Here is a 17,655-nt window from a genome sequence, read left to right as displayed (position 1 = left end):
CCCGTATGTCTAGAGTTGTTATAAGCAAGAGCGTGCTGTTGACCTTACTGTGAAGGCTCCCACTGGAGAAGGGCTTTGTGAGCGCCAGGCATAGTGGGCACTTTGCACCGACAACTTCTGTAGTCCTGACCTCCCTCCTGGGGATGAACTGTTGATAGCCCCCCATTTTACAGATAAGGAAACTAAAGTATAATGAGATCAGATAATTTGCCCGGTGTCCAATAGCCAGAAAGAGGTGGAGCTGGGAGAGTATCTAGAATGATAGAAGCCACCATCCTGCTCTATTCTTGAGAATTCTGTACTGTGTTCAAAAGTAGGGGTGGGCTGGAGGGACTTACTGCTTAAAGGGGCGATAACTGAGTGACCCACCGGAAGTGGAAGCTTGACAGTGACGGACGTGGAATTTATGCCAAATGAGGGAGATTGTAGGCACTCAGTAAATATTCATGGAAGGAAGGACTTCAGGAATGCATTGGGATGCTTAGCCCAGAACAGGTTTGTCATGTTGTAAAGCCATGTTCTGAATGAGAGAGTAGAATGTTCTGGATTACAAAGGTGGTAGAGATCAATAGGGGGAGGAGACTTGGGTTCCACATGAAGAAAAATATTCTGATTAGGCGCTATGCATTCCTTGACCCTGGAGATGTTAAGCATAAGTCAGACACAGCCCTGCAGTGGGCACGTCAGGCATGTTGGTGGCTGGCGGAAGTGACCTGGTATTGCTCCCTCTCCTTGCTGCCCGGGTGAGCCTTGCCAGGGTGTCTGCAGCGTCTGGCACAGCCCTCAGCCCTTTTACACAAACCACCCTCAGGAAACCCTGTCCCAGGCCTGCTCGCAATGCCTCAGACCGTTGCCATCTGAGCGTGAAGCACCCCACTCTGAGTGGCAAAGGCAGGTTTTTTTTTACTGACTGATTTCACAAAGTGTGTCTCTTTTCAAGGAAACCATCTCAGGAGAAAAGGTCAGTGAGTAAAAAATGTTTCTGAGTTATGCTGTCCCAGACATGCACTAACCCTAAGATGAACCCTTTTTCTTTCACTGATACCTTATTTTTTTTTCCTGAATTCCCATCTTTCATGGAGATAATGCTGTTAAAATGTCAGCTCTCCTGTGGAAAGGGGAAAGCTTATAATAATGTGACCTCCAGTCCTAGTTTGATAGGTGACCTCAGAGCCAGGATTCTTGCCTCCTGTGCCCACGTACCCTGCTCCCTTTTCTTACGACACAAATTAGATTTGAGCTGCATAATTGTTTATGAGATAATCAGCTTCTTGCTGCGTGGCAGTTCGTGAGGATCTCTGGCTGCTTGGCTCGCTTTGTACAGGCTCCCTCGTAGCTATGTTGCTCACACTGGCAAGACGATTTCAGATAACATGAGCCCGTTTCCAGTCTTGTCTCGTAACCACACAGAAATCTGAATTTGTTGGTGCCGTCAGTAACAGAGCTCAGACTTTTTTCCCCCTTGATTTCTTGCATATTCAGTGTTGGTGAACCTCTATGGTCTAAGTTATGATCTTCTTGAAACCCTTTCTGCTCCCTTTCTCTTTTCCCCCATGAATAACCCTTTGGTGGTTGGCAGCCTGATCAGTGTGGGATTGCTTCACCGGAAGAAAGAAGGGATAAAACGCTGCCTGTATCCTCAGTGCAAACTGGGCTTCTGTGTACTTTTGGGACCTCCCCCACCAGACTCTACTCCACCAGAAATGTATTCAATACAGGATTGATGGCGTCTTATTTCCTGCTCCACCCCTGCCCCGGTCTTGTGTTACAGAAGAAAGACACCTGAGCTCCGTCATCTGGAGGAAGTTGAAATAGTGTAGGAGCACAAGGCATGATTGCTTTGGGGGGAGGGAGGGGGGCACTCATTTTATCTCAAAATCCCAATCACTAGAAAGAGGAACAGCTAGAGAGAAACACCTGACCTCAGAGACACTGAGGCCAAACAGCAGCAGGTGGGAGGCTGTGTGACGATGACCAGCCCATAGCGGAAGCAAGAAACAAGCTGTGCTGCTGACTGGGGTCTATGCTAAACTTTATAGAAAATTGAGTTAAATATCCACCGTTCTCTAGAGAACAATTGTGCATATTTTTTTTTTATAAGAGTAGCTTCTAATTCAAGAACAGGCAATTTTTTATTAGGGTTCTGGAGGCAGCTGTTGATTAATTCAGAATGACAATTCAAAAAATATGAAGTAAGGGGCAGTGCCCTCATGGTTCATAGGAAGTTTATGATGTGAGAATTAACATATTTAAATTTGAAATACCGTACATCGTCCCCTCTCAAAACTTTCAGATGGTCACAGTTTCCTTTAGGAAGCTGTTAATAGTCCCCCCTCAAAAATCATCTTCTCTGTGACTTTTCCTTTTCTATTACTTTTGACAAATATATCTTTATGGTTGACTAATATAATATCTCCATACCTGCAGGCACACTGGAAAACAGTAAAGCAGAAAGAAAAACTAATCTTCATTTGCACGTTATTAGTTAACATCGCTCTTCCATACGTGATTCCAAGCATATCTCACCCAGTCCTATTTGGGTATGCATTATAGATGCACAAACAGAAGTTCCGAGGAAGTGAGGAACTTACCCCATTACAAATGGTCATTCGGTGGAAGAAGTCACATATTATAGTTAAAAGGATAAAGCTTTGGGGTTATGCACAACTGAGTGCAAATATTAACAAGGCCTCCTGCCATGGATATCAATTTGGGCAAGTTAACTCATGTCTCTTGAGTCTTATCTGTCACATCGCGTCTGATAGTAACACCAGCTCCACCTAGTTGCCATGAGGACCAGATGAAATGTCTCGGAGTAAAATGCTGGAACGTACGTACGTAGGAAGCTGGCAGTGTTAGCCCTTCCTGCTCTCATGTTCACTCCAGGAAAAGAGAGGCTTCCTGAATTGACCTACAAGAACTCTCTTGTAACTCAGGTAACTTTGTCAGACTCTAGAACTGGTTTCCTGTCCAAGGGGGTTAAAATCAGGAATTATAAGCCAAGGCTTCTAGTGCGCCCTGAAAGAAGGGCACCACCAAACCAAAGCAAGACACTTGGCATCCTTTGTCCGTTAGAAGTTAGCTCCACTGGTGCTATAATAAAAAGTCGGTTGCTTTTGCAGAGGTTGTGTGGCCCTGAAAGTCGGCTTGCAAATCAGAGTCTGAATATTGTTTGTTAAATCAGGAGTTAAGGTTGAAAACCATTTCCATATCCTTCCTCTAACCTCGCAAACATTTTGAGGTGTAACCTTGACAGCAAGAGAGAATAGTGTTTGTTTTTATTAAACGGTCTTTCCTGTTCTTTGTGTGAAGCCATTCTCTTGATCACAGCGGGGTCTGGATGAAGGGAGATCAAAACAGACCTGGAGGACTCAGCCCAGGGCCTCGGCCAACATCCTGGTTTCTGAGGCTGTTCTCCTTGCTGGTCTCTTTAAGGCAGCGGTCTGGCGGCGGGGCTGGGGTTTATTTTGTTTTGTTTTTTGGGGTTTTTAGTTGACTGATTGATTGTTGGGGAATTATTTTATATTTCTTAACAATTCAAACTTCAACATATACCAGTTGGTGGTGGGGTTTTGAGAGTTAATCCTTTAGTTGGACTCTGGGTATTTGCAACCAGAGCCTCAAAGTTTAAGTAAATAAGTAAAAATGTGTTCCTATAAATACTTACATGTATGTGTGCATAGTGTTTTTTAATTGTGATTAAAACACACATAATATGAAATTGCCCACTTTCACAAGTTTTAAATGCACAGTTCTGTGGCATTACGTTCACACTGCATGTGTAGTTTCAACTAATAGACTTTAAAAACTTAAAACCATCTTTACGCACGTCTCTGTATGCCTTATATGTTTCACAGTAATTGCAAAGAAATCCTCCAAGGAGGAAGGGGCGCTCTTTTTTTTGCCCGTGTCCCTGTGCTGTGGCCTCCTCCCCGGGGGCCCTGCCCGCCTCTGGCTGTATGCTCTCCGTCCTCAGACTTGACCTTGCTGCCTGTCCCCGCCGCCCCCTCCTTCCCCCTTTCTGTGCAGTGGGGTGTTGGAATGTTCTGTAGAAAGCTGCCTCTCACGTTTTCCAGTTCGTTCAGTCCCTCATTCAGAAACCCGGTTCCCTTCCCTGTACTCTCTTCTGTTCTGCTTTCTCATTTACGATGGAGCTCCGGTCATCCGACCTGAACTGCGCCACGCCCCTCACCGGCCCTTCTCCGCTGGCCTCCTTCCCCCGATTCTGCTTCCCACCTCGCCTCCTCTGACCACACCACACCTCCTGCAGACACGCCGCAGATACCTGTCAGCAATAGGTTCTTCTCAGCGTTGGCTCCCCAGTTCTCTGTCACCTCTTCTTGGGCCCGCAGTGTATCACTTACTCCTGAGCCTGCCGTCGGCCTCACTCACCTGTGTTTGCTACGTCTCAGGAGATCTCACCCTATTGTTAGAGTCAGCCCCGCTTTCTCAGCGCAGCCTACTCACACCTCTGTGGCCCCTGCAAAGCGTGCCCCAGCTTTGCTTCCTAGATGCTAGAAATAGCACCTGAGCAGAAAGAAGCAGTGGCCTATATCTGTCTCACTTGTGCATGCCACGGGATTCTTGTAATGTCGTTTAAGTGCTTGCTTCTAACAGTGAAAAATGGAATGTCACTATGATGGGAGTTTCTAGAAATGCATTATTTCATCTAAAATTGTGGACCAATCGAGAAAGAGTAGGGGATGTAAAATGAATTGTCGGTGTCCCAGCATATGTTAGCCAGCCGCTTTCTACCACCACTCCATCCAGCCCCCAGCTTTTCTCACTTCAGTTCAGATCACATCAGACCATTTGTGTAGGGACAGTATCCGTTTTCTCAATCTAAAAAGCAAGCACTGAGGAACATTATTTAAATATCATCGCAGATGTTATCATTAAAGGTACCACAGATAACAGACCATTTCAGAAGAGAAAACTACAACCTTAGGATTTGGGGGGGAAACACTCAAAACAGGACAGGCTTCTAGTCACCCCAGTATCTGAAAGGTTGGATATTTGTTTTAGTAATCACTTCTTATCAGAAAATGGTGTCTTTTTCTTTTCGTGAAAGTAATTTACTCGGCCTTTGAGTGAGACTTTCAGGCCAAAAGCTTTTTTGTTTTTTTTTTTCCTTTGGAAGCATATCTCCAGTGGATCAATGAGAGAAATATGACTCCTGTACAATCAAGAAAAAGAGCCACCTGTAAAAATCAAGGGCTCCTTACACATGAAAGGAAAACCCAGATGGCATCTCGTGTTCATTCATATTATTCTTATAACACGTTGAGTTTATTAAAGTAAGGTTTGTAGAGAGAGGAACAACAGATAGGTCATAAAAACACATACGTGTTAGTAGGCCGAGTGGGGTGCTCCGGCCACTGGCAGCTCTTCGCCCTTGCTTGGTGAGAAGAGATCATTAAAATCACCTGTTCCTATCATTCCTTTCCTTTGACGTTGCTGTAGTGTTCTGTTTGAGAGTATGAAAGACCACCCTTGTGAATTCCATATTGCCACCATTTCCCGTGGACAAATGCAGGCTTTCCAGCAGTGAGCCCTTTTTCCTTTCCCAGACTCCAGCTATGTCCACCACACACCCTGGTTGCAACAGGACAGTGAGATTTCTCTGGGAGTTCCCTGAGTGAACCTGTTGCTCAGGGCCAGCAAACCAGCAGGGAGGGGTAATCGGTGGCCGACAGGGAGGGACACTCGGGGGCCAGCTCATGGAAGCCAACACATGTGCCTTTGGTAGCTCAGACGTGCTGGTTTCCTGCCAAGGATGTGCTTTGTGTCGGAGATATTGGGTCTGTTGTTCTCAGTAGCAACAGACAACAGCTCCTGTGACCCTGAGGTGCGTTAGAATGAACCCTGGTACCTTGTATAGGCCCTGTAGAAATGGACAGTGATGGTTTCATACTATCCTTTTTTTACTTAAAGTACAGGAAAGTCTATTTACCAAACTGCCCTTGTAGATCATTTAAAATGCATGCTTCATTTAAAATATAAAATATGAACTGAAATCATTTCTGTGTGTCAGGAGATTTCTGTTCAACTTACAAGTTTGGTTACTGATCCTTCTTTAAATATTGTATGGGCATTGAAATACATTTTGCCAATATCGCAGCATAAGAACACTTCATTTATATGAATTCCACTCTGTGGCCTTGGTAAAAATGAAAGAACAATGTAGTTTTTATTCAGTGTTGCCACTGAAGAAACAGCAGTGTGTTCCAACACTTGAACAGTTGTGGGCTTAGTAAGAGAGAGTGGGCTGTTGATAGAAGAGTATTGAGTGGTGTTTTCACAGGTATTCTAGGAGACTTTCAGGGCTGCTGACTAGACCTTGAGCTCCAAAGTCAAATGAGATGCCACTCTATTATCATACTTCCTTATTTTTTCAATTGCAGCAGCTTCGTTTTTAACTTTTATTCTGTTTCACTTAATGTGCTATTTCACTTTATTTTTGTCCATTTTCTTCTCATCAAAAAGATCGTTTAAAAATTTAAGTAACCGCTTTTCTGGAATTTGTAGATCAGTTTTACTCCACTATCTAAGCAGGTCTTAGATAATTTAATTTAACAATTCTAGCAGACTTTCCAAGACCTTTTCAAGAAGGATATGCTGTCTAACTTCGAATAACTCAGCTTCTAGGAGCCTGGATTGTCACAGCCACAAAATGAATATACTGAAGCATGAAGGCCGCCACATCCTCCAGCTTACCTGAATTTATGGTGTTTATGGTGTGCCCTACTCTTAAGAGACTGCACAACAGTGTATCAATTGCTCATAGTTACTTTCTGGAGCCGTGCTGTGCCACTGGTCACAGGTAGCTATTTAAATTTAAATGAACTGAAATGAAGAACTCCTGTCCTCAGTTGCACTAGTCACATTTCAGCTGCTTAATACCCACATGAGGCTAGTTAGTGGCTATTGGACTGGAAACGTTTCCATCATGGCAGAAAGCTTCCACTGGACATACACATTTAAGAGGTTTGGGACGGAATTCATGTAGGATATGTTCAGAGTTATATCCTTTGTAAAGATGTAACAGTGTTATTACAAAAATGATCAAAGAAACTAGTAGAGATGCCAGGCCTCATAAAATAGCTTATTAATATTAAGCAATTGTGGATAGTACAAATGGAATAGTCTCGATTTCCAGAACAAGCTTTGTTTGCCACCATTCACACCTCAACTTGTGCCTTTCTCTTTGTGTGGAATAATCTATTCTGTCATGGCTTATTAAAATCTTTCATGTCCTTCAAACATGATTCAAAGTCCTTTTATATGTTCTTGCCAGCTTTTGATGGTTTCCATGCCTTCCCCTTCAATCTGTGGTCTCCCACCTTTAATAAAATGTTTACGCAGAGCCTTTGTCACGCACTGTATTGTCATACTTGTTTACTGTACCATTGTCCCCCCTCTGTCACCAGTTCTTTGCACATCTTGCAAGTACTTCTCATAATAGTTATTTACTCATTCAGCAGATGTTTATGAAATGCCTACTGTGTGCAAGCCACTGTCCTAGACATTAGGGATATGAGGATGAAAGATATGGTGAATAAATCAATTAGGAAATATTTATGGAGCCAGGGGAAAGCCAGGGAGGATTAATGCATAAACACTCATAATTTATTTTACCAGTTTATTTGTTTTATAAAAAACTATCATTTACCAAAGAGAATATCAAGTTCGGATCAAGATGATTAGACTGAGCTTGGGTTCTGTTTTGTTTTGTTTGTTTGTTTGTTTGTTTGTTTTTTGTCTTCAAGATTACACTTCTCCCCAGAATCAAACGTAGAAACAGCAGGAAGTTCCTTGCTGGCAGACACAATATAAATACATCATACGCAATGGGAACCACCTGATCAGGGCAGTTTTTAGTCTTTATATTAAACCCAAAAGATATGTCAGCTAAGATGTTCTTTTATTTATTTACTTATACATGTGAGTGAAAAAGAAAAATTGTAGTAGGAGTCCCAAGAGAACTTCGGTCTTAGGATTTCTAGCTACATTGAGCTGAAGCACTTGATTTACTCAGCACGGGGCTGCCGGACATGCCCGGGGTGCTGACGGTGCTTTCTCCTATCCTCACATGGGAAGGCAATCCAGGAGCAACCTCCTCTTCTCCAGGGTCTGCGAGGATGGGGTTGGGCATCAGAAGTGCAAAGTGCCCAGGGGTCAGGTCGGTCCCGGTGTCTGCCAGGAAGCGTGCGGCTCGGGCGCTGAGGGGAAGGAGAAACAAGGCTTTCCGGCTGGGACTCATGCCACTCGCCCCTTCCTGCTTTCCGACACTGCCTTCTGTTTGGGTCATCTGTCGTGTGTGGGAGGTTGCGATTTTCCTACAGGAAATAAAACCACAATTATACAGTTCACAAAGTCAGCCTGGCACCTGCTAGGAATTCCCAGAACACTTTCAGATAAACATTAGAAAGGAAGACAGGTTAGTTGTTAACAGAATATTTCTATTTCCTTATGCCCCAAAGAGTTGAAAGCCAGGTCTGCAAGAGATATTTGTCCGGCTATGTTCACAGCAGCATTATTCACAATAGCCAAAAGGTGGAAACAACCCAAGAGTCCATTGACAGATGAAGGGATTTTAAAAAGGTGGTAAATACATATGATGAAAAATTATTCAGCTTTAAAATGGAAGGAAATTCAGACACATGCTACAACATGGATGAAACTTGAGGACTTTACACTAAGTGAAATAAGCCAGATGCAAAAGGACAAATATTGTATGGTTCCGTTTATAGGGCACCTGGAATAATCAAACTGATAGAAACAGAAAGTAAAATGGTGGCTGCCAGGGGCCGAGGAGAGGCGACATGGGGAGTTGAGGCTTCAGAATTTCAGTTTTCCAAGGTGAAAGAATTCTAGAGATTGGTTTTATGACCACGTGACTGTATTTAACAATACGGAACTGGCACTGTACACTTAAAAATGATTAAGATGGTAAATAGGTACATATTTCACCACAATTAAAAATTAAATACATATTTCTTGAAATAAAATATTTCTATGTTTAAAACCAAATAATAAGTCAATCACATACCCACTCGCACTAATTCCTTCACATTTTTTATTTGCTATTACTTTGTTCCCATGTGAATTCTTCTTTAATTTTTACCTTGATAGAAAAGTTATACGCACTGACTTTATTTTCAAATCATAGAGTTTGGTAAATAGTGCGGTCGATTCATTAAGTGTTATGAGTAGTAATATATATTTTGTTGTCATTTTTGTTCTACTTCCAGGGAAAAAATAATTCGTATCGTCCTCACTCCATAATAATATTACTTACGGTTTGTATAGAGTGACATTTACAACGCACTTTCTCTGCATTGCTTTTGTGCTTGCAGTAAAACGATGTACAGTAGAGTATTCCCATCCCCATCTCAGGGACGAGGAAACACAGTTGGAGAGGTTACGTGACTTAAATAGATATGAGAAGGGGCCATGTTCTTTCTTAGCACCCCCTGCCCCCTAACAGCCGCCCAGCTGTAATGCTGCACCCATGGACGGCTGGAATGGCCAGGGAGGGTGGGGGTGAGGTACAGGCAGAGGGTGCAATGGGGACACTGCCTGTTTCCCAGGACCCGTTATCACACTGCCTGGGGAGCACAATATTCTGACAACTGACTTTCCCAACAAAGCATGGTCATTGTACTTGCTGTGGGGGTGCTAGAAATATCTTCCAGCTTCCTATTAACTTTATTTTATATTAGTTTCAGGAGTACAAAACAGTGTAATAGACATTTATACCCCTCACAAAGTGATATCCCCCCTTCCCCAATCTACGAGCCCTCTGACATCATATATAGCTGTTACAATTCCACTGACTCTATGCTGTACTCCACATCCCGTGACTATATATATAATTATAGTTGACATACAAAATTATTCAGCTTCAGCTTCAGGTGTACACTGCAGTGGTCAGACACCTACACCGTCCATGAAGCGGTCTCCCTAATAAGACAAGTATCCATCAGATACCCTACCAAATCTTTACAACATTATTGATTATATTCCCCAAACTGTGTTTCATATCCCCGTGGCAATGTTGTGGTTACAGATTATGCTGTCTAATCTCCTCACCTTCTCCCTCATCCCCACCCCCCTCCCCACCTAGCAACCCTCAGTTTTTTCTCTATATCTCTGAGACGTTTTCTGAGTAGTTTATTTCTTAAAAAGGGCTGCTCTTTGCAAGGCATTTATTGACCAGCAGAGGAGATCGTATTAGTTTACTCACATGAAGCATCAATAGCAAGCTCTTCACTGCCCATCAACTTGTTATGCTGATGAGTGAGTCTAAGGTTCATGTAAAGAGCCCCCTCTCATTGCTGACTTCAGCACATCATTACCTGAACTTTCTTTTTTCTTTTTTTCTTTTTTTGAAAGATTCTATTGGGGAATTGGGGGAGGGGAACAGCACTGGGGAATCGGGGAAAGGGAACAGACAAGTTGCTGTCCCCTTGTTCTTCAGTCTAGTTTTGGAGGACGTCACTTCACTGGCCCATGTTGGTATTATAATTGCGCTCTTCCTGGCTGAGGCAGATTGGTCGCCGGCCATTGGATGGCTGCCCACAATGGCTCCTGGCATCTCTCGGGGCTGCCAGCCACTCACGCTGGCTGCCAGCCACCCACAGTAGCATGGCAGCCCACTGCAGCAGAGGCTGCAGCCTACACTGTTGCCAGCGACTCACAGCAGCCCAGCTCCAGGTTGAGCTGTTGTTCACCATCTCAGCTGCAGAGGGCGCAGCGTCACTGGCCCGCGTGTGGGATCCGAATCGGGGCCCTGCTGCTCAGAGCTGGCATCCCAAGCCAGCTCTTAACCAACACGCCACTTGGCCGGCCCTGAACTTTCTTACTCTGAAACTTTTGCACCGCATACTATATATTCCAGAGACTGTATTATAGCCCACCTCTAAGCGAACAAGAAGCGGTCCTTGACCTCAAAGAGTTTATAGGCCATCCTTTGTCTTTACTCTTCAGCTAATATGAACATTGAATCTTTTACATTAGAAGTTGCCCTCGGGCCGGCCGAGTGGCGCGATGGTTAAGAACTGGCTTGGGACGCCAGAGGGCCCCGGTTCAGATCCCACATATGAGGGCCAGTGACACTGCCCTCCACAGCTAAGATGCTGAACAACAGCTCAACCTGGAGCTGGGCTGCCGTGAGTCGCTGGCGATGGCGTAGGCTGCAGCCCCTACTGCAGTGGGTTGCCATGGGCTACCGTGTGTAGCCAGCAGCCAACGTGAGCGGCCAGCAGCCGCAGTGAGTGGCCATCCAGAAGCCAGCGACTGATCTGCCTCACCTGGGAAGAGCGCAATGATGGTGGTGCCAACTTGGGCCAGTGAAGCAACGTCCTCCACAACTAGACTGAAGAACAAAAAAACAGCAACTTGTCTGTTCCCCTTCCCGCAATTCCCCAGCACTGTTCCCATCCCCCCAATTCCCCAATAAAAATCTTTAAAAAAAAAAAAAAAAAGAAGTTGCCTCAAGCTTCTCCCTCTAGCCCAGCCTCAGCTTTGCGCTGAGTAATCCTTGCGACAGCATTCCTGGCACCTGCCTGGCTGACACACAATGTTCCCAGAGTGGGCAGGTCACGAGTTAGTGAGGAAGCTCTGGTTACAGCTTTTCCTTAAACTTTGACCTAAAAATTACTTCTGATTTCTGTCCTTGTTTCACATTCCTTTCTAGAAGATGATGATCATTTCTTTCCAGAGTTGTGTCTTCTAGAGGTGGAGATTCTTCTCTGGCTTGGTGTCTCCTATGACTTGGTTTCCAAAAGGCCCCTTGCCATCGGGTAGATTCAGTGTCAGACTTCTATCCGGGGACTGTTACCACTTGAGGTCAGTCAGTGCGCCCTAAATAGCATGAGCGTTGCTAGCAGCCACTCACTACCAGATCTGTTGAACCTCTGGTCCTGTGTAATACCCAAGTGAGAGCATTACACAGGCATGTGGATATCCAAGAAGAGAATGTCCGTGTGGTGAGGGGATCAGTAAAGGCTTCCTGGAGAAGCTGGCCTTTGAGAGATCTCAGAGCTCAGGGAGTTTTAGCAGAGGTTGAGCTTTGAAGATTACAGGGGCAGACACTTTATGTGCAGGGCCCAGAAGCAAGGTGATTGGGGGAAATTTAAAGATAAGGGGATTTATCTAGGGAAGCTTCAGAGCACGTATCATACAGATGCTTAAATGTCACAACCAGACTTTGTTCTTCGGTAGGAAGGTAAGACTTGCGGTAGAGTGAAGCGTGTATTAGAAGTAAAGAGACCAGTTAGGAAGTTTTCATGGAGGCTAGACCATAAGCGTCTCAACCAAGAGAAGAGCTCTTAGAAGGCTTGTTCTTACCCCATCCTCACCTGCACTTGATATTCTCATACGAATTTAATGGCTGTGAATTGGGTTTTCATTATTTTAATTTGCATTTGTTAATTACTAATGAGATTGGGCATTTTTTCATATGGTTATATTAGTCACTCCTTTTGCCCAAATATTTGTTTGCCTTTCTCTTGAAGGTTTTTTTAATCCGCTCTAATATCTTTTGACTTTTTAAATATTCGCATATATCTTCTCACAGACTGTTCCCACTCCTTTAGCCTTATTTATAGTGTCTTTTTTTTATACAAGAAATTTTAAATTTTGATGTCAAATCGATAAATAATTTCCTTTAGGGTGTATTCTATGGTTACCTTGTTTCAGAAATTTTTCCCTACCTTAAGATCATACAGTTCCCAATGTTTTCTTCCAACATTTGGAGTTTTCATTTTGAAGTTTTTATACTTTTATTCCATATTGGATTCATTTGGGGGCCTAGTGTGTGGTAGGAATCTAATTTTATTTCTCTCCAGCCAAAAGTCAGTTGGATAGTCCCCTGTTCTGTGCCATTTCTTCTATGTACTCTCCCACACCTGCTGAGGTGTCTTTCTTGGTTCCTTCTTATCTTCCATTGATTAATTCGTCTAGTCCTGTGCCAGTACCACATGGAATTAGTTAGCATAGTTTTGCAGTATGATTGATACCTAATAAGGAAAGTACTCTTTGTTCTTTCGGTTTTATTTATTTTCAAAGTTATCTTACCTATATGCCATTATTCTTCATGATGAATTTTAGAATTGGTTGGCCCAGTAACCCAAAGTGCTCTTGGGGTTTTCATTGGACATGTACTGAACTAATAGATTGCTCGCGAGAACTGACATCTGTACAGTATCGAGCCTCCTCATCCATGAACAAAGTATTTCTCTCCAGTGATTCAGACCCTCTTTTATGTCCTTCAGTGAAAGATTATAATGACTTGTACCTTCATTTCTTTTTTATTTGTTGAAAAGTCCAATATTTAACTTCCACACCACAGAACAACTCTACAGTAATAAAATTTATACTAATAAAAAACACATTTTAAAGCAGTTTGGGGTTCTATCAGATTGGGAGGGTGGAGTTAGCTTTCATTTTCTCATGTTGGATAATTCTCCTTCCTATGTGTATCATCCATAATTTATACAAATGTACCATTTGCCATTGCCAAGCAAAGTCCTTGTGGCGGGCCACAAGAGACTTCTCCTTGGGTGATGTTTATTCCATCAGCACTTGGTCCAGCAGCCGTTCACCCAGGAGGAAATCCGCTCACTGCATTATGCCTGTATTTTCTACCCACAGCAAAAGGAGGAACAATTTAGTCGAATGCTTTGCTTACATCAAGAAGCACGGAATCTGTGGCATAGTCCTTTCCTAACGAGCCATTCTTGTTTCTTAAGATCACTTTTAGTATTTTGCCAGCAGCCTGCATCCACATTTTCCATTCAACATTATGGAAGATTTTTCATCTTCTCCCCACACACTTATTTATTTGCCCACATCTAGTCTTCTCGGGTTTTTGCAATTGTCTGTGATTTCTCATAATTTTCTAAAGGGACACTGGATTCAACCTCTGATGTTCCAATAAAGTGTTTGATCACATCAGCATTTATATTAAAATCTCAACCCATTCCCACTCACAAAAAAATATGCTTGTTCTTTAGTATTGCTGCATTCTTTGTCATATAACCGGAGTTGAGACCCACTCGAAAATCAGCACTAAGTATTCAGTTAGGAGACCCTTGTTCTGACTTACAAGACCTTTAAAAAGCATAGTATAAAACTACATTTTTTTAAAATGCTGCAGTGGATAAAAATTATTAACTAGATAAGCAGCCTCTAAATTGGCTGAACATTTAAGGCTTCTCTTATTGCTAGTTGACCTCTGATCTGAAAATTTTAGCACTTTAAAGGTGACAGAGGGAGAAAAGAGTGTTTGCTTCAAATATCACAGTTGCTGAAGCAGGAATCTGGTAGGGAATTTTAAACAATTACTGAAAATCTCACTGAGCTTTTAATTCTTTGACCAGATTAAACGATTTTGTTGTCATTTGTGTTTCTCCAGCTTCCAATTGTGGAAAAGATAAGAACCATTGCCCAGGCTGTCTATGGAGCCAGAGACATAGAACTCTCTCCTGAGGCACAATCCAAAATTGATCGTTACACGCAACAGGTAAGTTATACCTTTAGGGGAAAAAAATCCACCTTAAGCTCTTGAAATACTCACCTTGACTTGAGGACTCACGTATGCCTCACCAGCTGAACTTTTCTTAATCTACTATGGGGTCTACAAAGATTGAAGAAATATCTTTGGTGTAGGATGTTGGCTATAATTAGAATATTATGGTGAGGCTATAATGATATATACATCATTGACTGATGGTTATAAATGTGTCTTATATGGGGGGTATCCATGTTTCTATGCAGTGTGTGATCTTTAGTCCTTCTCACTCACCCAGAAACATTGAAACTGTCCTTAGATGTGTGGCTGTGGTCAGATTTAGGTGCTCGGTAGTCCCTCTTCCTTGCAGGCCTCTAACTACCTTGAAAATGTTAGCATGGCACCAGGTTAGGCGCATAGGAGTGCAGCATATAAAGATGGTGGTGTGTGCTGTTCTCTTGTACATGAGTGGTTCTGAGACTGTCCACCAAGGGTGAAGGCTCCGTCCTCTGCTACCTCTAGAGGCGGACAAAGGCAGTTCGTCAAGCAGCTGTGGCGGTGACTGGGATTCAGCAGCATGAGTCATTATCTGGTCCTATAATAGTTGTGTTTAAGGGACTCCACTGCAGCGCGTTGAGCCATCCTGACCAAAAAGACCACATGCCTCGAATGCCCCATCCAGCTTTCTGGATGGACGACAACGCACTTCAAAAGCCTCATGGCAAAAGAGCTGCATTATTAGTGTCATCTGTTTTTTTTTTTTTCTTAATTTTGCAACTCGTAAATGCTATTGTTAAATCATATTTGACATTTTGTTAAATACTACCAATGCCAACCAGAGTATTCTCCCAGGTTTGGCAGAATAATCAGCAAATCATTTTTTCTTAGAATTTTCCATGTATGCTCTTGGCTTGTGTTTTAGGGGGGGGAAAAACGATTCCAAAACGTTGTGCACTCAGGCATTGTTCTGCAGTGAAATTTTCACTCATGTGCAATGAAATCAGTAAAATATGGTCACTGTCATGAGGATTTTTTTGTGGGGTTTGTTTTTTTTTTCGAGTTTTTAATATTTAAGGACCATCATTTATTCTGATATTGGGTCCTTTTTTGCAGTCTTAAGAAGTGCTTTCTTTTATGAAGTAATATGGTGATGATGTATGCTATGTTGTGTTTTGCATTCTTTTTTAATATCCCTACTGGCAAAAATTTAAATTGGCAAACATCCATCAGTTCATGAAAATTACTTCAGCATTTGAGTGCTCTCTGAAACCTAAGATTCTGGACACCATTTCTGTCGAGCCAATGTGATTGTTCCCCAGCAGAATTCCGATCAGTATATAAGAATTTTACAGCATTGCAAAAAAGAGTCCCACCCCCCAATTGATGATACTCGAAAATCTTTCAAATAGTCTTAAGTTGAATCATAAGAAATTCAGCATGAGTCACCTCTGAAAATTGCATTCCTTTTATCTGTCTACCGAAGGAATATTCCTGAAAACTTACGTGTCCCATATGTGGTTGTCCTTAATTAGCAAAGTGTCTAAAAGGGCACTGTGTCCCCTTTAATCGGAACCAGGCTGCGAGGACACTGTCCTTTTTATGAGACACCACATGTGACTTCCTGCTCTTTCACCTTTGGAACGCTGGGTCAGGCGAAGCCTTTGGTCCTTCAAAATAAGAGGCTTAAGCAGTGACCTCATCTTAGTTCCTATAATGTAATCGCAGATCAAATAGCCATGATTCATAAACCAACACAAAGGGGCCCTTTGCTTCCTGACAGCCTCCAAGAATGAGTGAACAACGTGACTAAAAGCCTCATTACGAAGCCTTTCTCCAGATTACCTTTCTGAGTCCCGGATATTAATATCCTTGGAAAGTGGTTTCGACAGCTTGCTGCTGCTGCTGCTGCTGCTTTGCCTGAAAATACTCACACTTTCCCTAAACACACCCATAATGCTGCCTTCCCATAAAGAGAGTTCTCCAAAATAAATATTAGACGTCCTCAGCCTGCCAGAGGATGATCACATGGAGGTTGTTGTCCCATCTTCTTGCTCAGTGAACAGGAGCAAGTAGCAAGCACCTACTGTGTGCCTGGATCTGAGCTATGGGGGTTTGTAGGGAGTGCAAGTTAAACAGGTACAGGAGACTAACATTTATGCTCAATGAGCACATTTCCTTTCCTCCCTTACAGGGTTTTGGAAATTTGCCCATCTGCATGGCAAAGACCCACCTTTCTCTGTCGCACCAGCCTGACAAGAAAGGTGTACCCAGGGATTTCATTTTGCCCATCAGTGATGTCCGGGCCAGCATAGGTGCTGGGTTCATTTACCCTCTGGTTGGAACGGTGAGTAATTCTCTGGAAACTTTCCTCAGCCTGTGTCATCACGATAGCTAAGATTTTTGTGCTCTGCCACACTGCAAATCCCGTATTGGGAAGTAATTAGTATGCGGTATCTGCGATTTTCTAAATACTCTCTACCACCATAAAAAACACCTCTGCCATTGTGGTTTAGATTTTCCTTCTTTTTATAGACCATATGTTCAGGATCCCTTGGGTCATAAAACTGACTCCACGCACAGAACAATGAGAAGAATGACGGGAGAATTGTCTGCTGGTGAAACGCTAAAATGGCTTGCTGTAGTGCTTCTCAGCCTTTCTCCCATCATTGAACTCAAAATGAAAAGATTTCCTGAAGTGTGCGACAAATGGAGGTGACTGCTTGTGCCAGACAGGACCCGCTCAGCACCCGACCCCCACCCCCATCCCCAGGGCTGGGGTAATCAGTGTTCACGCTTTGCCCTCTTTCTCAGCACATCACGTGGGCAGCTCCGCCTTAGAAAATGAGCGCGTCCCATGAGTTCTGGTTTTTCACATTGTTATAATGACACTCCATTTCTGTAGGATGCTTATTATGTTATTTCAGGCTCTCTGTGGGTAGAGGGGAGATAGCCAAGAAATGAAAACTTATCAGAGCACTTAAAATCCGCGATGCTGAGCTTCAGACATAAAACGCTTCATTATAGCCACACAGTGACACGATAGCCTTCTCTCGGTAACCACCAGTGGCTGAAATTTGACTTCTCATCATGGGAGTGCTTCTGGATTAGATTTAGAAAATTCTAAATTATCATTATTA

At 43.1% G+C, this 17,655-nt stretch overlaps 1 protein-coding gene across 1 annotated transcript in view; it reads left to right on the top strand.

The window, feature by feature from the left end:
• The window catches only part of MTHFD1L (methylenetetrahydrofolate dehydrogenase (NADP+ dependent) 1 like), a 193,336-nt gene that overhangs the window by 125,019 nt on the left and 50,662 nt on the right, over window positions 1-17,655 (top strand). Inside the window, exons 25-26 of the mRNA XM_019638958.1 lie at window positions 14,423-14,530; window positions 16,710-16,862. Coding sequence (XP_019494503.1) covers window positions 14,423-14,530; window positions 16,710-16,862 — 261 coding nt within the window. The remainder of the gene's footprint in view (window positions 1-14,422; window positions 14,531-16,709; window positions 16,863-17,655) is intronic.

This window comes from Hipposideros armiger, unplaced genomic scaffold (assembly GCF_001890085.2).
Source record: "Hipposideros armiger isolate ML-2016 unplaced genomic scaffold, ASM189008v1 scaffold_41, whole genome shotgun sequence".
NCBI lineage: Eukaryota > Metazoa > Chordata > Mammalia > Chiroptera > Hipposideridae > Hipposideros > Hipposideros armiger.
The sequence above is the reverse complement of the archived record's forward strand: the minus strand, read 5'-3'. Positions and strand labels throughout refer to the sequence as shown.